Below are 24,673 nucleotides of genomic sequence, written 5' to 3'. Positions count from 1 at the left end.
AACACTTTCTTCTACATTTTCTGCTAGATGTTTTAGTTTTAGCTTGTATGTGTATAGAAATGCTTCAACGACCATACAGTGGTTAAAAGGAAAATGACTAGTGGAGATGATGGTGATGGTACGTGCACCTATCATAGCAGAGTGATGAGGGAACGAAGGCCTGTGAACTGTTAATATCTGTTAATAACTGTTAATATCTGAGATATCTGTGATATCTCAAAAGCAAAATTTTAGAAGGATGGAGGGATGAAGAGATTGCCTACACTAACTGCTGCTGAGATTAAGAAAATGAATACAAGAGAACTGATTGTGGCAAGATGGAACAGTCATTACTAACCTTGATAATAACATTTTCAAAGGTATACTGGGAGATGAAAGTATAACTGGAGAGGGTTAATGAGAAAGTGATGGCAGTAAGTGTAAAGAACTCATTAAAACAATTTTGCCATGAAGGAGAACAGAGATATAGGGAAGAAACTGGTGGTGGTGATGGGGGGGCATGGAGTGTAGTAGAAGTTGAAGAAGGGTTGGTGTTTAAAAAACATTTCTTAAATGTGAGACAATATTACTGGTAACTGACAAAGATGGGATCCAGGGAACAAGTACAAAGATGGTCCTAAGGAACAAGGACAACAGAAAAAAAGTAAGAACAGGAAAGGTACTTGATTGGGAAGAACAGGTGCTTGTTATTTTCTTAGAAAAATTAGGAGCATGCTAATCAGCTGAGAAGGAAGAGGGAAAGGCTAAAGAAAGAGGTGCAGCTACAAGGTGAAGTCGATAACTATCTCATAAAAATTATCAATAAGAAACACAGACCCTTTCCACTATAACAAATAGGGCAAACAATACCTACAGACCATTAACAAGCATTTAGTTAAGATTTACCTGCTGTGCAATCAACTTTGGAGGTGGTGGCAAGTGTGACGATGGTCCACGTTCCTATTATAAAGGAAAGAATTTTTACAGAATAAGACAAAAAATATCTACTTCAAATATTTCTGACTGTAATGTTTTTCAGTGAGACCAAAAGACTGCAAAAAGTAAAACATCATTACTCTTTTCCTTTTTAAATAAAAGTACATCAGTCCCTATAATATAACTACATTCTATAGACTCACTCAGGTATTTCAATAAAGTTACATTCACAAAATAACTTTGTTAAGAGTAGATTCTTAGTGTAAAAATTCTAGAATTGTAGCCCAAGTAATTCGGCTATGGAGAATTATGCCTTTAATTTCATATTTTTATTTATACAGGCCCGATTCTTTTTATGGAACTTTTTTTCCTAATGGCAGACTAAACTTTTTAAGTTTATATAAAGAAAAGAAACATCTAAAACACTGGAACCAGATATGAATAGACTATTCACTTGTTTTTATATATCAGTATCACACACACATATATCAAGATATTGTTTATATTTTTCTGTTCTTTCATCATTCCCTATTATGCCAGTTAAAAGTCACACAAAATACAGGTTTTACTTAAAAATTACTTAAAAAAACCTACTTTTCCAGAATTCACAAATTTATTTTCCAGTGACTCACCAAAGGCTTATGAAATTCAAAGTTCTGGTATAGCATATAATACTTAACAACTACTAGTTCTTACACAGCTCTCTTACTCCTCTCTGATATCATACTGCTGGGGACTTCTTCAAGGGCCATGTTTTCTCCATGAAGTTTTCATACTTCTCTACTCTGAAGTAGGAATTGCTCCCTTCCCTTTTTGTACTGGCTATCTCTTGGTTTACGTAGCAAGTCTTTTATGAAATCTTTTACATAGAAGTTTCTAAGAACTATGTGCACTCTATCACTGCACTGTTAGCTACTTATTTTTAACCTCCTTGAGGGCACCATTCCTCCACTTGTTTTGTATGAATTCAACAAATTCATGCTGAATATACCATAAATTACTAAAGTAGGCTTTCTGGAAGATAGCCCCTTTAAATTCTCGCATTGTAATGTAGTTCTTACTACATTTTAGAAGCAAGATCAAGTGTATCTATTGCCCATATGCTTCTTTAAAAAAAAAAAAAAATGTTCTTCAAAATAGCTCAGACTTCATAGATTTCTTTACTCCCAAGAGTGATTTCCCGACTGGGATAACATAATTTCACACATGAGTGCTAATTAGGATTTACAAAGCATCCAACAAACTGTAGAGCACTTCAGCTATGCTAGTTTGGAAAAACAATTTATCCTTCCACTCTGACCTGACCAAGCTGCTCTAAGAAGGAAAAGAGTGAAACTTTAATTTCTACCTGATACTTTTAGCTACTATAGTACTGATAGTTCCTGTTCATATGCAATAAATCTATGGTTTATGTCTCTTTAAGAAAAAATATATAGTTTCCATTTCCTAAGTCTTTTTCCAACTCTATGATTATAAGATTAACTCATCCTTGTCCCTTGTCTGCAGTGACAAGAATCTCATGATTCCAACAAACCTGATTAAATGGCGGTCCTTTCCCATAGGGACCTTTTGCTACCGATGGCTGGGTAGGTATCTGAGAAGATGATTTGGTGTTGGAAACGTCATCTGGTTCTTTTCGGTTTTCAGTGTTTTCAGAGGCTTTTGTACCTTGATCCTCACTGAAGAATCAAAACCCAAGTGAAATAAGTAGAATGGACAAAATAGAAACGTTAAGTAAACGCATTTTTTCAATGTTAAAAAGACATTACTTTCATACAGCTTCAGTGGAAAATGCATCAAGGAATGAGGTGGCTTTTTAATTGAGCAGTGCTAAGTTATTCTTTCAAGAAATATATGCTATTATCTATAATGTGATGGGGCCTGGGCTTGGCCAGATTATCACAAGATAGAAGGTGCAACAGAATACTTGTCAAATACAGACACTCACACTTGACACACGATATGATTCCATCATTTTCTATTATTCTATTATTCCCACTCAAAACTCTCATCTGAATGCAACTAATACTCCAGGTAATTAATTAATGTATTCTCATTTACTCTAACTTGTTCTGATTTAATGAAAAAGAGCAATCAAGCTATAGTATTTTAAAAGTAATGACAAATCACAAGCATCTCACAGCTGATCATCAAACAGCAATGTATTACAACATTATGGCTGAAAAACTATACCAATGTGTACATGCAAACTCCTGTTTAAGAGCCCAGTTTTTATGCTTTATGACCCACATATTCCTGACCTCACTGCCCCATGTTAAAAAAAAAACAAAAAAACGAGGAAAAGCTCCCATTTCCCAAGAACTTATTGCTCCTTGCTAAGTTAAAAAAAAAAAACAAAACAAAGACTTGAAGCAGCTGTTCTAATCCAAGTAATTTTTCTCCAATTTTATAAATATGGATCAGGTCAAGCAAGGAACAAGTTTCAAATGATCCCTGATACTGTCTCTCAAAGTATCTCCATTAGATGACAAGCATCTATGTAGTTTTTAACTTTTTTATTTTGTATTCAGTTCAGTTGCTCAGTTGTGTCTGACTCTTTGCGACCCCATGAATCACAGCACGCCAGGCCTCCCTGTCCATCACAACTCCCGGAGTTTACTCAAACTCATGCCCATCGAGTCGGTGATGACATCCAGGCATCTCATCCTCTGTCATCCCCTTCTCCTCCTGCCCCCAATCCCTTCCAGCATCAGGGTCTTTTCCAACGGCTCAACTCTTCACATGAGGTGGCCAAAGTATTGGAGTTTCAGCTTCAGCATCAGTCCTTCCAATGAACACCCAGGACTGATCTCCTTTAGGATGGACTGGTTGGATCTCCTTGAAGTCCAAGGGACTCTCAAGAGTCTTCTCCAACACCACAGTTCAAAAGCATCAATTTTTCGGCACTCAGCTTTCTTCACAGTCCAACTCTCACATCCATACACGATCACCGGAAAAACCATAGCCTTGACCAGATGGACCTTTGTTGGCAAAGTAATGTCTCTGCTTTTTAATATGCTATCTAGGTTGGTCGTAACTTTCCTTCTAAGAAGTGTCTTTTAATTTCATGGCTGCAGTCACCATCTGCAGTGATTTTGGAGCCCAAAAAAATAAAGTCTGACACTGTTCCCACTGTCTCCCCATCTATTTCCAATGAGGTGATGGGACCAGATGCCACGATCTTAGTTTTCTGAATGTTAAGCTTTAAGCCAACTTTTTCACTCTCCTCTTTCCTTTCATCAAGAGGTTTTTTAGTTCCTCTTCACTTTCTGCCATAAGGGTGGTGTCATCTGTTTATCTGAGGTTATTGATATTTCTCCTGGCAATCTTGATTCCAGCTTGTGCTTCTTCCAGCCCAGCGTTTCTCATGATGTACTCTGCATATATAAGTTAAATAAGCAGGGTGACAATATACAGCCTTGACGTACTCCTTTTCCTATTTGGAACCAGTCTGTTGCTCCATGTCCAGTTCTAACTGTTGCTTCCTGACCTGCATACAGGCTTCATAGCCAATTAACAACGTTGTGATAATGTTGTGAACGGGGTAGGGACTCAGCCATATAAACAGCTTCTTTTTAAAAAATAAGTATTTTCTTTAGAAATATCAGACCCTTAATTCCTTGATTATTCATACTTTGAAAATTTGGCTCATCAATCAACTTCCCACTCAATAAAAATCCTCGGAGTAGAATGAAGAAATTCTATAAGCAGGGAGGAAATAACTATTAATGAAAACTCTTTGCATAAATGGCTTACGTGGGACTTCCCTGGTGGTCCAGTGGCTAAGAATCCAACTGCCACTGCAGGGGACATGGACTCACTTCCTGAACTCCCTGGTCCAGGAAGATTCCACATGCCAAGAGGCAACTAAGTCCATAGGCCACAACTACTGAAGCCCGCACTCTCCAGAGCCCGTGCTCCGCAACAGAAGAAGCCACCATAAAGAGAAGCCTGTGCATGACTAGAGAAAGCCTGTGAGCAGCAACAAAGACCCAGTGCAGGCAAAAATAAAATTAAATAAATAGTCCATGTTACATTAACAAATTCACACTATTATTAGTAACAGATATCACAACTTACCTGCTGTTTTCTTTAGGACTACTACTTCCTTGCTCATCATCATCACTGAAATTCAGCTGTTCTGTATAATCTACTTCCATCTGAGCACCTATTAAATTAAGGAGAATTCAGACTGACTGTTTCAAAGTGTATAAAATCTAAAAGTGCTTTATTAATCTTGTCTCCTACCTGCCCAACCTTCATCAGCTTCAGCATCTAGGTTATCAAATTTATCAAGCTCCTTTAGTTCTGATGCACTAAGGATGGAGGGACGTTCAGGCTCAGAGGCCCATGAAGGAGGTGGGCCTCTTCCTCGAAGGCCTCTAAGCAGGGACAGGTTATGAGAGAAAAAGGATACCAAGTTTTAATGATACTAAATTAGGAAAATATTAAAAGCTTGGGATTTAGTTAATTTCAATTCAACATTAGTAAACTTTCTACACGGTGATATACAAAGTATTCTGCATCAACATGAAGAGACTGTAAGATTAACACACAAATTTAAGACAATACATAATGATATTTCTTATGCAGATATTTAACAGTAAAATTTTCAAGCATTTAAAATAAAACAAATATACATTAGAAGTCTACATGGCTAAGAGTACTACTCATCTCAAAATAAAGAACTTGAAGGAAAATCATCATTCAGGAGAATGCTCAAGGCTTACAATTAAGGGAAAAAAAGGGGGTTTTATCAATGTCATGGAAGGAAGGAGGAGTAAGCAAGTGCCATCTATTTCTGGGGCCACAATTTTTAGTTTTCAGAATTTTATGTCAAGTGATTTAATGTTTTAGAAGAATAAAGTATTTTTGTTCTATCTTGATGAAAGCTAGCCAATTACTTGTTGATGACAAATGTACCTTGAGGACAGAATAATAAATCCCCACAATCTACTCAACCTCCTGAAAATCTTTATACCCTGCAAACTTTAATCATTTAATAGTCTTACTTGTTTGTTTCAGATAAAGAAGGTGGAAACCTCATGGGACCATGTAGAGGAGGATAGGCCATCCGAGGATACTGCTGAAACATCTGTATAAAGGAAAGAAAAATTGGTAAATTTAGCTACTAAGTTATTAAAAAAAGAAGGTTACCCCAAGCCTGAAATTATAATAAATAGAAATGATTAAAATAAATAGCACTGTGAATATCAAATTCTATCTACTGGTATAGATTATTCACTGTCAATAACAAGCCATTTATAAAACTAATGCCTCTACCAAGTCATTACGAAGATGTAAGAACTAGGACACATCATATTAAGAACTTCTGTTACCTCATTAACAAAGTTACATAAAAATAACTGTGCACTGAATTGAAAATATAACAAACACAACATGCATGCACTTCAGGAAACTTCAATTTTCTTAACCAAGTTTAAGGATGTGAAAGGATACAATGTGAAACCTCATCCTAACGCAAGAGTAGATTAACGGAGAGCAGATTTGTTGGTAAAGAACTCAGTTCAGATACAAGGATAGCCCATAACCCAAGAAAGGTGAGGGAGGAAGTGGGCAGGCAGCTAGTTGAGAGATTTTCTGGGTAGGGCATAAGTGGATTCTGAGTCAAGTTATTACACAGATAGCAGTTACATACAAAGGCCCAAAGATGATGCTCTTCATGAGAACTTAGCTCTGTGAATCTGACTTTAGGAGAATTTGTAAGATAGATTATGAAGACAACTAGTAATACCAAGGGAATTATTTTATGATTTATAAGGGAAGAAATGTCAAGCAGTGCTTGGTTATTTACTCTGGTTACATCCAGGTTAAATTATGTTTTAAAAAAATGAAATAGCATTACCTTAAATACATAATTTAGGTGCTGAAATAGAGTAGTTTTTCTTTAAAAACAAAAAACCATTAGATGAGGAAATTACTTCATACTTGAAGAGAAGCTAAGTTTGTTATGATTGTGCTATGTAAAGAAAAAATTTCTAAGCAGGGTTGGAGCAAAAGTTAACTAAGATAAGCAACAGCTGAAACTCAACTGGGGAAGCTTTGTGTTTGGAGAATACTCCAGAGAATTTTTGGTTCCATCCCACTTTCACACTGAAATTTGCCAACAGATAATTGGAGGCAAATGGTAATAGGTTAAGTTGCATTAGATCTTTCTGCTGATTACTTAGGCATAGATATTAATTTGGGTGGTGTTAAATGTTTAAAATTTAGGAATTTGCCTCAAAAACACTGTAGACACAACTGTAAGTTCTCAATTTATAATATTTTTTAAAATTTTTGTTTAGTGAAACCCTTTATTTGAATAAATTCATTGATGAAATTGGTAACAAAGATCATTTGGTCTTCCCTTCCCTTATCCCACCCCCACATCTGGAAATTCAGGGGTCCTTGGAAGCACAACTTGAAAAACATCAGGAGACAAGTATTTGGATACAAATCATTATTCAAGGTCAGGTTAGCATTTAAGACTGATCTTATCATACACCCCAATTTTTAACGAAAATATTAAACAAGCAATTGTATTAACAATTTATTTCCCTCTATCTTAGAATGGTTAAATAAAATGTAAATTTATTTACTTGAACACATGTAACTCACCAAGTAATTTCACAGCAGACTAAGAGCAAACAAAAAGAGGGCATCAAATTTACAAGCAATATGGGGGTCAGAAGTATATTTACTAATATATACTTTTTTTTTTTAATTTACTAATATATACTTAAAAAATTAAATTTCCCCTGCCATTCTTAGGTTCTTTGTTTTGAGGTGGGGGTGCAATGTGTGGCATGTGGAATCTAATTCTCTGACTAGAGATCGAACCTGTGCCCCCTGCACTGGGAGTGTGGAACCACTGAACTGCCAGGGAAGTCCCCTCAGAAATATATATTAAATGAAACTACAAGGACAGAATCAGCAAAATCCAGACTATGAGAAACTCCATAGGGTAACAAACTGTAATAGATACGCTCCAAAGAAAATAAGAAATGGAGGAAAAGAAGTACCCATAGATAACAAAATTGCTAAGAAAAATATCAACCAATCTCAAGAATAGGTGGTATCTGGATCATAATTAAAAGATAATCAGGGAAACTGGAACACTGCCTTAGTATTTAAAGAGTAATTTTTTTTTAGGTGTGATAATGGCACTGTGATTTTCCCCCTAGTCTTTCTCTTTTAAAATCTAACCTAAAATGTATATGGATGAAATGATATACCTAGGACTTGTTTAGTAATCCTAGGTGGTGAGAAATGTAAGTGAAACAAGATGTACCACAAACTGATAACTGTTGAGGATGTATGGCAGATATGGGAGGAAGAAAGTTCATGCTTTCTTTTAATCGTTTCTGTTTTTGAATATTAAAAATATTTCATCATAAAAAGATTTTAAAAACACTTAAAGGTATATTAATAAAAACTTTAGAATTAAAGCAGGTATTAACCTTTTTTGTGCCATGAACAACCCCTTTAGCAGTCTGATAAATCCTATGGACCTCGTCTCATAAAAATGTTTTTAAATGCATAATTGAAGACACAGGATCACTAAGAAATTAATTATACTAAAATTGTCACCATGATATTATAAAAAAAAATTTTTGATACAGTAACATGCATGCTTCAGTAAGTAACACTAATAACTATTTTGAAGTTATGCTGAGTATAAAAAATATTTGCAGTATCTTAAAACAATGCAATGTTATATAAAAATATCTATGATGCCTATTAAAACTCAGGTACTGCTGTGATTGATTCCTAAATTCATAATCAAAGGAAATGTTAATTTTTAGTTAGATGTTAATGAAAATAAAGACCTAAACTTTTCCCATCCCAATTCTTTCCTTGGAATCCAGATCAAAAACCTCTTAACCCCTTGCGGATTCAACAACACTCACATAAGGAGGCATCATAGCTCTGTACTGGGAAGCAAGGGCAGGCTGTTGTCCATTCAGTTTAGCCTGTGGAGGACCACAAGCTATCCTCTTTTCCACCACTTTGAGGATATCACTTTGCTCTGATGTTCCAGCTGTACTTTCATCCTGGCCAGGCTTTTCATCTTGGTCAGATGTTAAAGATGAACTAGCAGATTTACCACCATCTCTCCAACAAGCAACATCTGGTATGAAGAGAGATAGGAAAATAAGAAAACAAAGGAAATCTCAAAATGGAACAGAGTGAAACTAAGTGAGGCATATTTCAAGAATATTTAAGCAAGTAAGCACAGTGAAGGAATAGTAAAGTCTAATCTAGTCTGTACTAGAAATCAAGTAAGCATAGAAGGTGTTTAGGTAGTCAGAGCAGTGGCTTCCAAAATAGAGAGGATATACTTCAGAGGGTATCTCCAGAAGCAAACACTGGGGTTGGGGAAGAAAATATTAGGGATTCCCTATCAAGCTTCACCAGTTTTTGATACAGAGATTAAAATTACAGTTATACCAGAGCAGTCCTGAGGGAAAGGAGTTCTATAACCCAAAAGGACTGATAGTGACACATGATTCATTTTCTATTACTTCCTATTACATATGCCCAAGTGCACAGATTTAGTGTCTGTGTAACCTGATTCAATCACACGTAATAGGTTTTACAAGGAAAACGTGTTTGGTTCAAGTGGTCCCTATCTCCTATTCACACCCCGTGTAGTCCCCTCTCAACTGTGTGCCAGGATCGGTCTGTGTAACCTGCACAGTAAGACAGATGTGTTGGCGGTCTTCTCTGGAAACAGGCTATGAAAGCCTAGGGGTTTCCATCTTGGGTGAGAGATATTTGTCTGTCCCTCCTTATTTTTTCTGAGGAAGTCATGATGTGAGTTGCTCACACACAAATGAGCCACGAGAGCTTGACACACCAGCCCTAGTCAAGTCAGCATCAGATGAGGGCTTCACTGTAACTTTGATGAGAGAGAACCAACAAAACCTGAGGCAGAACCCCCAGCTAAGTGGCTGCCAGATTCCTAACCCTCAGAGCTGTTTGAAATGTCCAGTTCAATTTGTCATCTTAAGCTGCCAAATACATTACTCAGCAACAGATAACGGTGACAAGAAACTAAACAAGAAAATTGTGGAGCTGACACTCTGCTCCTAATATAAACTCATCAACCATGTAACAATAATTAAAAAAAAAAGATCATCTACTCAGACCTGACAAGAAATGAACCAAAGAAATACAAAATGTATCAGGTTATAAATAAACATGGATTTGTAACTATTACTGTAAAGAGTAATACCCTGTACAGGGCCCAGGGTCCTTTGAGATATCTGGTAACAACACTATGAATCCAACATAACTAATAAGACATTTAAAAATCTCTCAAAAGATTTTACATTTCTATTTTTAGTTTCTGCTTTATAATGCACATAATACAAGTATCTCTCACTATCCAAACTGATTAGTTCCTCAGTTTGAATTCAGAAAGCAAGGGATCCCTGAATATTAGCAGAAAGCAAATGAATGGATATAATTTATACATAAACATTTGCATATTGGGGAAGTTTGCTAAAAATTTTTACTATTGTTAAAAATAACCAAATACTGACGTAAGTTCCCTAGTCATTTTGTTAAAATGCTAACTTTTGATTTAGTAGCTTGGGTGTGAGGGCCAAGACATATACTTCCAGCAAGTTCTCAAAGTTAATGCTGTTCATGTAAAAACCATACCTGAGTGGCAATCAACTATAGTTACTGTCTGCCTTTTCAAACTACATACAACAGCAGCAGGCAGGTTATATCGAGGTAGAACACAAATATAATCTCACTCCATATTTTTATTAAGAGAAAATATTCTTACTTGGTGGGCGTAAACTGGGTCCAGGTCCATAGTTGTCATCATTTGCTTCTTTTTCTTTTTTTTCCTGATCCCCAGCTGCCTGTAGGCTGGGAAATTCTTGTTGAAAATGACTATTCACCTGGATTCCTACAGATTAAAAAAAAAAAAAAAACATATAATACTGAAGATAATTCAAAAATCCTCCCAGGATAGAGCTCTCTCCTTTTTTTGGTAATTTATTCCACACTGAAATGGTGACTGTTCATATCCATAAAATTTTCAATTTATCTAGAATTAGAATCCCTTGGAAAGTTAATGAACAGCCATGAGGAGAAGAAAAAATCTGAGAAAGGAATCTGCCAGACATCATTCTGGCAGACTCATTAAAATTGGTGCGGCAAACGAGGAGAGTTTCACTTCTGTTTCTCTTTTATTATGACTCCTTTCATTTTCAACACAAGTTAAATTTCTTTGCTAATAAATAACACTAAGAATCAGTTCAAACAACATTACTACAACAGAATTTATGAATCAACACTACAAATATGGTGAGGTTAAGATGTTTTTGTTTAACTAACTGCTGAGATACTGGTGGCACCTCACTATTCACTCATTTGTCCATCTATCTGCCTGCCTATTTATTTTATACTTTCATAAACTAAAAGAACTGACTTTATTAGCTTGAGGGCCTAGATGAGTTTCTCTATATAATGTTTTACAGACATGTTTGCAAGTGGGAAAATTAAATTTTGTTGAGGAGTCCATCATTCCTAGCAGGGAGGGAAGTGTTACAGCTACTGTGCTTGATGGCTTTTCTCCTAGATCTGCTCTACCGTGGAAACTGTGAGTAGCATGTTTGAAACAGAAAAGGTTGAAGGGCACGGATGGAGATTAATATGGTTTACAGCAATCAACATTAATGTCTGGGTATTTTCTGACTCAGAGCTGAAGGCACAAGATTTTGTCTGGTTACAGAGGGTAAAGATAGAGTAATGTGGGGATTGGGGTATCTTAAAGACTACTTCTTTGATTCCTATTACTGGTCATACATAGGTCTTAACACTGAACGTTAACTAGCCCAAGAGATTTTTTTTTAAAAGATCCTTTTTCTTAAGGGTCTAATAATATCTTTTGACAGTGTTCATTGCCCCTGCCAAAACAGTATAATTTGTCCCTTATCTTCTGTATGGCTGTTCAGTAACTATCAAGCCTAACCAGTTTCCCCAGCTAACGTCTACTTACCATCTCCTTGCCCACCTTGCTTGTTACTGGCCCATGATTTGGGAGCAGGTGCTACTTCTGGGGGAGCTGCAACCCCAGGTTTTGGTTGTGCTGGTGGAACTTCTGGTGCTCTTAAAAAAATATGAATCCATTATTTCAGATATTATATGTTTCAACAAAATAAATATTACATTTAAGCTAAATCTGTATACAAATGATTTTGGCTACATATTTACTCAGATGCACCCCCCATGCTTTCCCTCTGCAACATTCCTTTAAATGAAGTACAGCTATTTTTGTCCTCTTTTATTTCTACCCTTGAATAGCCCAAGGAGATGACAGCTTTGTTTTTAATTTTGGAAGGAAAGGAAGGGAAGAGAGAAGGAAGAGAGAGACAAAATAGAAGCACTCATTATTGAATATAGCTACCAAAAATTACTTTTGAAGAAGTAAACATTTATAATTAGAAATAACATTATAGGCATACATACAGTCTGGATTGGTGGGATTAGCCAGGAGCTAAGGCTAATAAGCAAGCTCTCCATTCAGCAGTCAATAGGTTCACCACTACATATTACTGTTAATCAAAAGAAGTCATAGCAACCTGACTGATGTGTCCCCACTGGTAAAAGGTGTTTTACAAGGGTCTACAGTTTCATTCAATCCTTGCAATGAGTTAAGGCTTAAAAATAAAATAGTTAGCAGACTTAAGAAATGCAATATATTTCTGGTATACTCAGACCTAAAACTGACTTGCTACTACAAAATAATTCTATTAACTAAGAAGTAGAGAACAATAAGCCTTTGATAAGTTTCACCCAAGTAGTAGCAGTTATCATTTAAAGCTCCCCAGAATACAGAGCTTTAGTAATAGTTATAGACAAAAAGTATCAAGTACTTCATTTTCTAGTCTTATTTTTAAAAATTACCACTACTTGGCTTGGTTGTTCAATAAACCAAGAGCCCTGAATAATTCTTGACACAGAATACTAAATATTTATTGAATGAATTATGATTAAGAAGGACATTACTAATTCCATGCCAGTTTTCTTGTTAATTCTTTATTCATTCAAATAGTATTACTTGATTACCTATGATGTATATTAGGTAGTTTCAATGAATGAGGCAGACAGAAACTCTTAAGCTTTGTGGAAATTATTTAACAGAATCAACTCTTAAATCATAGAAAGAGAATGCCTGATTTGGTGAGGAATAGGAGGGAGCCTAACACAGTGTACGATAAAAGGAAAGTTGTGATCAGTATTTCTGTCATCTGTTCTACCCTGACACCTGAAAATACTGCCACTAAACCCACTCACAGTAAAAATTACACAAGAGTTGACTATACATAAAACATTTTAAAGGGCATGATACATGTAATACACATAGCCTAACACCTAGCACATAGAAGGGACTCAAACATAAAGAATGGGGAACAATTTCATTTTTCAGTAGACTCTGACTTACTTTTCTTCTTCGTATTGCTCTTGTTTTGATGCCCATCCTGTGCCGTCTTTAGGTACAATGTTCACATTAGGATCATTGCCTTTGTTTTCTGCTTTGAGACTTGGGAGGTTAGCAGGTGGAGGCATACGCCGAGAAATACCAACTTTTCCAAGACTCTGTAATCCATGGCGAGCTGCAACTAAAGATCAGTAACATCAACTTTCTTAGTAACTATTTTATTCTTAAAACAACATAAAAGACAATAGGAATTAATGGAATCTTGAATTATTATTTTCTAGTATTTTAAGAAAAAAAATTTTAAACTAAGCCACAAACCTGCAACATAACCCAAGGTAGAAGTTGTATTCAAATTAACTATCAAGTCACTGAACAGATGCTTGAAAAATTCTAACAGTGAACTAACTCTATAAACTACAAAAAAGAAAACACTGACAGTGCTGTTTTGTATTTTCCAAGGAATTGATTTTAAACTCAAAACTTCATACATGAAACAATAAATATGATACAAAACAAACTCACAGACATATAGGACAGACCTGTGGTTGCCCAGGGGAAGTGGGGGAAGGAGGTGAAATGGGAGTTCGGGATCAGCAAATGCAAACTAGTATATATAGAATGGATAAACAAAGTCCTACTGTATTCAATATACTGTGATAAACCATAATGGAAAAAGAATATTAAAAAAGTGTATATATATGTATAACTGAATCACTTTGCTATACAGCACAAATTAACAAACACTGTACATCAACTACTTGATTGAAATAATTTTAGCTTTATACCTATTAATCTCATTAACCAAGTCTCCCCTTTGGAACCATATAGTTTAACTTATTTTCTGCTGACAACAAACTGGAAAGAAATAAACATATTTTAATACATTTATACAATTTTAACTTTTAAAACTTCATAGCCCCTCAAAGATGTGTATGTACATAGAAAGCCCAATGCAAACACAACTGCTTTAACACAGGTTTGCCTAGATCCTAACAGCAATAGCTCCAGTGTGTCACTTACAGTAATAAAATGAAGCCATGAAAATTATAAAAAACATAAAAGCCACTTGATTTTACTCACCTGTGGTTTTCTGAGTTTCTAATGATTTACCCTTGTAAGTATTAAATAAACTGAGTGTCGCATACTTTTTCCCATCCTTTGCTTTTGTGCTCTGGCCTGACTTCTCCGACATTTCGGTGGAAACTCATCGAGTCTAGAACCTTCTGCCACACCCCTTAAAATCAGTCTGTAAGATTAACAGAAGAAAGAGAAATAAGGAGGAACATTTTAGAATTAGTTTACTAAAAATTTAGTAAATTCAAATGTTCACAGAAATTCTGAAAAATAAAAATGAGAAGTTAAATCAATCTTTAGTAGCTCACATTAATAATAATTTCATGAGCCTGTTTAATACTGTAAAAGTCCAACAGCCAACATGCGACAAAGTTAATCAAAATAAACTGCCATGTGCTTGGTGAGTATATTATTTATGGTTTGTAACCACTTAACTATTCTGTAGAGAATAAGGGTTTTAATCCATACTGAGATGAACAGTTGAACTACAGTTAATTGATGGAGACTGTCCTTCTATTTAATAAACAAATATTATTTAACTTAATAGGACTGAGATGACTGGCATGATCAGCTTACACATATGGAATCCAAACATGACAGAAGGATAACATCCTTTTCTTATAAACTGCATGCCTGTGTTTTCAGGCAATATGTGTCTAAGAAGAATCTATTTGTTTAACAATCTAGAATAGAAAGAACATTCTATTTTCTCTGCATTCTGCAAAGGGTAGAACACTCCCTCATACATAAAAACAATATTCTATTACACTACAGAGTAAGTGTTCAAGAAATAGTGTACACCTGTCAAAAGTCTCTGTATATATGAGAAGTAAACAGTATTTTAATGAACATTCATATAAAAGAGAATGTTCATCTTTGGAATTAATATACCTTAATTAAAAACTAGCCTAATAATACACAGGGGAGGAGATACAGATTAGCTCTCATACTATTTCTCTTCAATTTAATAAGGTATACATTATCAATCTTAGGAATTGTTTTTTTGTGCGAGTTTGCTTTATTTGTTTTGAGGGCAGAAGTAGGGCAGGAGGTAGTGAATCTAACAAGAAACCAATAATAGCTAAAAGCATGGGCGCTAAAGACAATACAGAATAGGATATAATGCAAAAAGCATTCAAAGTCAAGGAATGCCTGAGTAGACCCTATCATCATAAAGATCCTTTCATGTATTGGTTTTACATTTGTCAATTACAGAATAAGCATCACATCCAGAGGTATGATTTTACATTCATATCAACTAACATACAGTATTTATGTAGTTCCAAGAAGTTTATCCATAATCTTCACATCTATTATCTCATTTTAGACAAAAAATGTTATGATATAGTGAGTATTCTGGTTTTACAGATGAGGAAACTGATGTTCATAGGTAAACGAGACTGGCTTTGAAATTACGGCTTCTGGGCCAGTCAGTTTATATACCATGCTGCCTCCTATAACTTCTCCAAGTATTACAATAGAGCATCTTTCTTTGAAATAAATTGTGTAAACCACTCACCTGCAACCAGAAGAACTACATTAACATATAGATCGCTTGCAATCATAGAAGGAAGGATGTATATAATTAGTTTTATCCCAAGGGTGCTAATGATGACAGTGTGAAGACAGCTATACTCAGAGAATCTCTCTTGTTGACACATTTTTACCAATAACATGGACAAAGATATACAGGAAAAATATTCCTCTCCAAGGACAAAAAGAGGACAGTGCATATTCACTAGATGACAAAGTTAAGATTCAAAGGGATCTTTCTTCAGATGAAAATAAGGTAACTGGTGTAAAATAAAAACTGCCAACAACTTCTTTCACCCTCATTTGATGGCAATTGAACATCTAAGAATCTGCAAACCTTTCTCAATACCACAACTACTCATGGAGACCCTCACCTGTCTACATCATAAAAAAAGCAGTAACATTAAGAAACTTAAATTTCCTTAGGGCAAACCTACAAGACCACCTGCATCTACATCCATCTTTCTGAAGAGTTGCCTTTCTTTCACCTGTTGTTGAAAGTGTTTCTGAGGATCATCCAGAAACTTGTTAGATATGCAAATTCTCAGGATCCAACTCATACCTACTGAATTAAACTGAGGATAAGACCACTGTGCCTTAGAAAGCCCTCCCAGTGATTGAAAAAAAACACAAAAGTTCAAAATATAATGATTTACTACAAGCATATATATATATGCTAGGGCATCCCTGGTAGCTCAGCTGGTAAAAGATTCTGCCTGCAAGGCAGGAGACCCCTGTTTGACTCCTGGGTCAGAAAGATCCGCTTGATAAGGGATAGGCTACACATTCCAGTATTCACGGGCTTCCCTGGTGGCTCAGGTGACATGACTGAGCGACTTTCACCTTCATATATATGCTAAGCAGTGGTCCTTAACCTTTGCCGCAAATTAAAATCACTTGCGGATTTTGAAACATATCAGTTTCTAGAGTTGTGAGGTGGGATCTGATGATCAATTCTTATTTTGAAAATGTTCCTCAGGCAATTCTAAACATGTAAGCAGTCTTCAGAATCACTGCAATAAAGGAAGTGTACCTTTCCTTACATTCCATCGAAGACCAATCCTTCTTTCTGTGCTACCCACCCTGTCACTACTTTCTTTCTCCGTCTAAATTTGTCTCTGCAGGAAATCCCACCCACTTCTAAGCTTCAACCACCAACTGCGTATGTCAAATTTATATCTCCAGCCCAGAATTCTGTGTTCCTAAAGAATCCCACTGCCTGTTTACATTTCTCCTTTGTTTTGAGCAGTGTTTCAACTTTACCTGGAACACAGGTATCTATTTCACATTAAGGGTTTCAGATACATGTTTACAAATCATGTGAGGAACTGTAGAGGGGGGAAGAGAGGATGGGATGAATTGAGAGAACAGTACTGAAACATATACAATTACCACAAATTCGCTGTATGATGCAGGGAGCTCAAAATGGGTGCTCTGTGACAACCTAGAGGGTGTTGGATAGGGTGGGGTGTGAGGTGGGAAGGAGGTTTACGAGGGAGGGAATAAATACCTATTCATATGTTGATTCATATGCTGATTCATGTTGATACATGGCAGAAACCACAGTAACGTAAAGCAATTATCCTCCAATTAAAAATAAATAAATTAAAAAAAATTAAGTTGAGGGGGCTTCCTTAGTGGTCCAGTGGTTAAGAATCCACCTTCCAATGAAAGGGACAAGTGTAAATCTCTTGTCGCAGAACTAAGATCCCACATGCCAAAGGACAACTAAGTCCACTCACTGCCCATGTACTACAGAGAAGATCCAGCATAGTTCAACCCCCCCAAAAGCTGAGTCAACAGGAAAAATATCTCAACATTTGACAAAATGCAAATGTTATACAAGAACTCACAAACTGAAGAAAAAAACTTGAAGAAACCCAATTATTAATGCTATGTTAACAGACAATTCACTAGAGAAATAATACCACTAAGCAAATGTATTGAAATGCTCAGTTTTATAAATAAACAAAACTAACAAGTTAGGACAGTTCAATTTGTCCATATGTTTATACAAGGAAAACAAAGTAACATAACACAATTTAACCATAGGGTGATAGAATATCTAATTCAATTCAGTCATCACAAAACATTTAGAGCTTGGGGGGAAAAAAAATTACAAAATGAACTTTAATTTTCCTACTTAAAAGTAAAATGAAATAAACAAATGTCTTACAAATTATAAGGAATTTCCAAATACAAAGAAAAAGAAAAATTCCTGAAAATATATATAAAAAGTTCTGTTTGAGTAGTTCTTTTTAAGGTTCAAACTTCTGAACAGAGTTTCTCCTTCCACTATTAATAAACTACTGCCTATATGGTACTCAGTGCATGCTCTTTCACCAAACAGATAAACCAAATACATACTGGGTGTATTCTGAGGTAAGAAAGATGGACAGAGCCAGATTCTCAGGCCAACAGAACAGAGAATTTATTCTTTTATATGCATAGGAGTCTCTCTAATATAAAACCCAAGAAAGTATCAACTAACTCTCCCAAAAAGTAAATCGTAAATACACATGATTGAAGTTAGTGCAAATGATAATTATCAAAAGATAATTCCAAGATGAAACTATCACAATGTATCCATTTCTATAAGAGAATATGCATTTCTAAAGACAAAGAATTTGTAGCCATAAACAATGCTGGATACATGAGAAAAGCCAACTGAACCATAATGGTTTGCCAGTTAAGTGTGGGCACTTTTAGCAATCCCACTCCTAGGCATATATGCCAAGAAAACTCTAATGTGAAAAGACACCCCCCCCCCCACAACTTCATACCAGCACTATTTACAATAGCCAAGACACCTAAATGTCCATCAACTGATGAATGGATAAAGATGTGGTATATACACACAACGAAACACTACTCAGGTATAAAAAGCAATGAAATAATGCCACTTGCAGTAACATGGGGGGTGGACCTGGAGACTGTCATAATAAGTGAAGTCAGAAAGAAAAAGACATATACCATATGATGTCACTTATATATAGAATTGTGAACTTCCCAGGTGGTCCAGTGGTCAAGAACCGAACTGCCAATGCAGGGGACGTGAGTTTGATCCTTGGTCTGGAAGATCCCACATGCCATAGGGCAACTAAGCCCTTGCACCACAACTGCTGAGCCCGCGTGCGGTACCTACTGAAGCACTCGTTCCCGAGAGCCCGGGCTCCACAAGAGAAGGCGTTACAATGAGGAGCCTGCTCACTGCAACTAGACAAAGTCCATGGGCAGCAACGAAGACCCAGTGCAGCAAAAAACAAATAAAATTTAATTAAAAAAAAAAAAAAAAAAAAGAAGATGGGTTAAGTTCTGGAGAGCTAATGTACAGCATTATGATTATAGTCAACAATACTGTATATGTATTGCATAGCTGCTAAGATGTTAAATGCTGTCACCACACTCAGAGTAATGATAATTATGCATGTGATTTGTGGAGGGTTTAGCTAATGCTACAGCCATAATCACCATACACCTTAAATTTACACAGTATCATATGTCAATAACAACTATTAAAAAAAAAAAAAAAAAAAAGAACCAAAGACACAATGTAAAACCTGAAACTATAAAACTTTTAGAGAAAACACAGGAGAAAATCTTTGAGACCCTGGATTACATTATATAAAGACTGCTTAGTACTCTAAAAGCATAATCTATAGCGAATTCCCTGGCAGTCCAGTAGTTAGGACTCTAAACTTTCACTGCTTAGGGCATGGGTTCCATCCATGGTCTGGGAACAAGCCACATGGGGAGGGGATGGGGAACACAATACATAAAAGGTGAAATTTCTAAATTGGACTTTTGCCTTTTGAAAGTTCTCACTGTTGAGAATGAAAACGCAAGCTACTATCTGGGAAAAAAACATCTGCAAATCATGTATCTGATGAAAGACTTTTATCTAGAACATGTACAGAACTCTCAGACCTAATAACAGTACAAACCAATTGTTTTTTAAAGGGCACAGGATTTGACACCAGAGATATACAGGTGGCAAATAAACACATGTAAAGATGCTCAGCATTTCAGTATCATTAATATTTGGGAAATTCAAATTTAAACCACAGTAAGCTACCTCTATACTTCTACTCTATTGGCTAAAACTGCAGATTAAACCAACTGTTGATAAGGATGTGGAAGAACTGAACTCTCAAAGTCTGCTCATGGGGGTGTAAAATGTTATAACCACTTGGGAAAACAGTTTGGAGGTCCTTAAAGAAGAAAAAACATCCAACAACCATACAGTCACAATTCCGCTAATAATGTTTATATAAGAGAAATGAAAACATATGTCCATATGAAGACTTAGACTTGCACTCTGGGTTCATAGTTTTATTTGTAACAGGCAAGCACTGGAAATACCCCAACTGTTCAGCAGGTGACTGGAAAACCACATTGCTGTATATACATAAAAGAAGTGAACACCCAAGCAGTAAAAAAGAATGAACTGCTGGTAAATGTAACTACATGGATAAATCTCAACGTGAAAATACTGCCTTCCATTATCAGTAAACAAAGGATGTTACGGCCATCAAGCCAGCAGCTACAGCTGCCAACACCAACTGTGCACCCTGAGGGGATTCAGGTGAAGAAAAGGAGGACACTGGCCCAAGATAGTCAAGGTGCATATAAAAGGAATGCTTTCAATGAGCCCAGACCCTTGAATCACACACAGAAAAACACTGAGTTCATTAACTTGAAATGTCTGGTTTTCTTTCAGTTCAGTTCAGTCGCTCAGTCGTGTCCAACTCTTTGTGACCCCATGAACCGCAGCACGCCAGTAACAGTGATTTTTTGATGTTCCAACTACCTGGGTTTCTTTCTAAGATTTCTATGTATCCTGGCTCCTCCCTTACCTCTTTGGACTGATTTCTAAGAGCCAACTGAAAAGCTAACTTCCAGACTTAAGTCTTCAGTTTTGTCCACCAAATAAAATGTAACTCTCAACTTTCAGGTTGCAGTTGACACTACAAAATGCAAACGTATCTATGGTACAGGGAATGGGTAGGAACAGAAGGAAATTTTGATTGATATGTTCATTACTTGACTGTGGTAAGTTTCATGATGTGTATATGCAACATATTAAATAGTACACTTAAAGTATATACAGTTTATTACTTGTCAATAAAAAATATTTTTAAAAAGATCAAGACCCTCTAGATTGAAAGCAAACAAGAATGTTACCATACAAATCTACCAGGGCAAATTAAGGAAGAGAGGGCTTCCCCGGTGGCTTGGACAGTACAGAATCCACCTGCAAAGTAGGAGACCTGGGTTTGATTCCTGGCCAGCCCGCCAGTCAGAAGCATGGGTAACAATCTGGACTTCTGACCGGCATTTAAAGTGTTGGGGGGGTGAGGGACAGTCCTGTGGGACTGAGCCTGTACTAATCTCTGGGATTTGATGCCATCTCTAGGTACTTAGGTCAGAAATGAGTTAGCTATTAAGATACCCAGATAACGGCTGGAGAATCTAATTGCTTGGTGTGGGGATTCTCCCCCTACCCCACAAGGCAACCAGAAATCTCAGAAGTAAAATAGAATATTAAAAGTATAGGAGACATAAAATAGTGTTTTTAATTTGTACAAGGGAAGAAGATGGGGACAGCAGGGAGGGAAATAGGCTGGCAAGATATGAAATTGGAGAAATCAGTAGGCCTGATAAGGAATAATGAAAACAATGTAAAAAACAGGGCTAATACTGTATCATCAAAAAAGCAAGGGAGTTCCAGAAAAACATCTATTTCTGCTTTACTGACTATGCCAAAGCCCTTGACTGTGTGGATCACTATAAACTGGAAAATTCTGAGAGATGGGAATACCAAACCACCTGACCTGCCTCTTGAGAAACCTGTATGCAGGTCAGGAAGCAACAGTTAGAACTGGACATGAAAACAACAGACTGCTTCCAAATAGGAAAAGGAGTACGTCAACGCTGTATATTGTCACCCTGCTTATTTAACTTATATGCAGAGTACATCATGAGAAAGGCTGGGCTGGACGAAGCACAAGCTGGAATCGAGAATGCCGGGAGAAATATCAATCACCTCAGATATGCAGATGACACCACCCTTATGGCAGAAAGTGAAGAAGAACTAAAGAGCCTGTTGATGAAAGTGAAAGAGGAGAGTGAAAAAGTTGGCTTAAAGCTTAACATTCAGAAAACGAAGATCATGGCATCTGGTCCCATCACTTCATGAGAAATAGATGGGGAAACAGTGTCAGAGTTTATTTTTCTGGGCTCCAAAATCACTGCAGATGGTGACTGCAGCCATGAAATTAAAAGACGCTTACTCCATGGAAAGAAAGTTATGACCAACCTAGATAGCATATTAAAAGGCAGGGACATTACTTTGCCAACAAAGGTCCGTCTAGTCAAAGCTATGGTTTTTCCAGTGGTTATGTATAGATGTGACAGTTGGACTATAAAGAAAGCTGAGCACCGAAGAATTGATGCTTTTGAACTGCGGTGTTGGAGAAGACTCTTGAGAGTCCCTTGGACTGCAAGGAGATCCAACCAGCCCATCCTAAAGGAGATCAGTCCTGGGTGTTCATTGGAAGGACTGATGTTGAAGCTGAAACTCCAATACTTTGGCCACCTGATGCAAAGAGCTGACTCATTTGAAAAGACCCTGATGCTGGGAAAGATTGAGGACAGCAGGAGAAGGGGACGGAAGAGGATGAGATAGTTGAATGGCATCACCGACTCAATGGACATGGGTTTGGGTGGACTCCGGGAGTTGGTGATGGACAGGGAGGCCTGGCGTGCTGTGGTTCATGGGGTCGCAAATGAGTCGGACACGACTGAGTGACTGAACTCAACTGAACTGAACTGGAGCAAAAGAAAATGTCAGAACATAATAAGCAAGAAATCAACAAACTGCTTTTGTTCCTGGGATTGGTAAGAAAGCACTTTAAGATTCTTGTGGCTATAAAGTTATAACCAAAGGACAAAACTAGAAACATACAAGAAAATCAACTGGAAATGAAAAATAAACACAACTCTTGTCAAACTATGTTGCATACATCATGTAATTGAAAGGAATGCTCTAAAGTACTTTCGTTACCAGACAAATCATTTTAAGTTACCTCAAAAAGAGCAGAAAAGAAAAATCAAATTAAAACAAAAAACAGAATAATGACAACTAATAAATTCAAGAGCTGGCTCTTTTGGAAAAAATAATATAGAAATTAGCTGAATCACTCTAATTTTAAGTTAAGCACTAAGAAGAATGAGATAAATACAATGAAGTACACACATGAGAATGCTCTGAAGTATTTTCTAGGAAAACAGAATTTACCAGATTTGGTTCAAAATAAACAGGCAAAAAAAAAAAAAAAAATATCAAGGTTGTTCAAAAACTGCCCATACTTAAACAGTGTCTGGCCCAGGTGATTTCACAAGAGAATTCTGACATTAAACAGAGACAATTCACATGCTATTTACAGTGAACTAAATGCAGGCCTTGGCAAACTAAGGCCTATGGCTAAATCCAGTCTGCGGCCTGTTTTGTAAGGCTTGGGAACCAAGAATGTTTTAAGCTGTGCTGCTGGGTTCTAAACCAAAGTCTAAGAATCTATCCTATGGGGAACACATGTAAATCCGTGGCTGATTCACGTCAACGTATGGCAAAAACCACTACAATATTATAATTAGCCTCCAACTAATAAAAATAAATGGAAAAAGAAAAGTGGGAAAAATGGAAAAAAAAAATACAATCTATCCTAAAAAAATACTAATGTGCAAAATACACATACACATAAGGATATTCACTATGATATGGTATGTGATAAAATTTATTTATAACCTAAGTCAGTCATTAAGTGATCCGTATTTTGAAACATTTCAGTTCAGTTCAGTTGCTCAGTCGTGTCCGACTCTTTGCGACCCCATGAACCGCAGCACGCCAGGCCTCCCTGTCCATCACCAACTCCCGGAGTCCACCCAAACTCATGTCCATCGAGTCGGTGAGGCCATCTAACCACCTCATCCTCTGTCGTCCCCTTCTCCTCCTGCCCTCAATCTTTCCCAGCATCGGGGTCTTTTCCAATGAATCAGCTCTTCATATTAGGTGGTCAAAATATTGGAGTTTCAGCTTCAACATCAGTCCTTCCAATGAACATCCAAGACTGATCTCCTTTAGGATGGACTGGTCATCATGTTCAAAAACAAAAAAGTGGTGAAGTGGAAGCTATTAAGAAAGGGAGGGTTGGCTGGATGACCATTAGGATTTTATTATTATTATTATTATTATTTTTTGACCATTAGGATTTAAAAATTTATCTTTGAAGCAAATGAACCCTGAGTAGAGGCTGTCTTTTTGTTTTAAAGATATTCTGGGAGTTCCCTGGTGGTCCTGGGGTTAGGATTCGGCACTATTAGTGCCGTGGCCCAGGTTCAATCCCTGCTGGGGGAACTAAGATCCCCACAAATCTCTTGGCATGGCCAAAATAAATAAATATTATATATATATTTTTATATATAATATATATATATATATATATACGCATCATTCTGGCACCAACATGGAGAATGTACTGCAGGGACCCATATGTGGAATATGAAGATCCCAGACTGTCACAGCCTAGGGATGATAGGCTGTGGCTGAAAAATGGAGACTAGACACAGGAGGGTAGGAAAGAGGAGTCAAGGACAAGGAGTCAATGAGTCAAAGTTTACGTTAAC

General features: G+C 36.6%; 1 protein-coding gene across 14 annotated transcripts in view; it reads right to left on the bottom strand.

Moving 5' to 3' along the window:
* The window catches only part of PRRC2C (proline rich coiled-coil 2C), a 93,572-nt gene that overhangs the window by 53,184 nt on the left and 15,715 nt on the right, over positions 1–24,673 (bottom strand). For 10 of the 14 annotated variants that reach the window (XM_061160307.1, XM_061160318.1, XM_061160310.1 and 7 more), the window contains exons 2-11: positions 14,462–14,627; positions 13,385–13,562; positions 11,939–12,048; positions 10,718–10,843; positions 8,829–9,049; positions 5,928–6,010; positions 5,164–5,297; positions 4,996–5,083; positions 2,450–2,594; positions 886–939 (exon numbers count right to left, since the gene is read on the bottom strand). In XM_061160307.1, coding sequence (XP_061016290.1) covers positions 886–939; positions 2,450–2,594; positions 4,996–5,083; positions 5,164–5,297; positions 5,928–6,010; positions 8,829–9,049; positions 10,718–10,843; positions 11,939–12,048; positions 13,385–13,562; positions 14,462–14,573 — 1,251 coding nt within the window. In that variant the 5' untranslated portion in view covers positions 14,574–14,627. The remainder of the gene's footprint in view (positions 1–885; positions 940–2,449; positions 2,595–4,995; positions 5,084–5,163; positions 5,298–5,927; positions 6,011–8,828; positions 9,050–10,717; positions 10,844–11,938; positions 12,049–13,384; positions 13,563–14,461; positions 14,628–24,673) is intronic. The other 4 variants (XM_061160309.1, XM_061160313.1, XM_061160320.1 and 1 more) reach the window with 2 other exon arrangements.

The sequence above is a fragment of the Dama dama genome, chromosome 14, assembly GCF_033118175.1.
Source record: "Dama dama isolate Ldn47 chromosome 14, ASM3311817v1, whole genome shotgun sequence".
Classification (NCBI taxonomy): Eukaryota; Metazoa; Chordata; class Mammalia; order Artiodactyla; family Cervidae; genus Dama; species Dama dama.
Note: the sequence above shows the minus strand (reverse complement) of the source record. Positions and strands in the feature narration are given on the sequence as shown.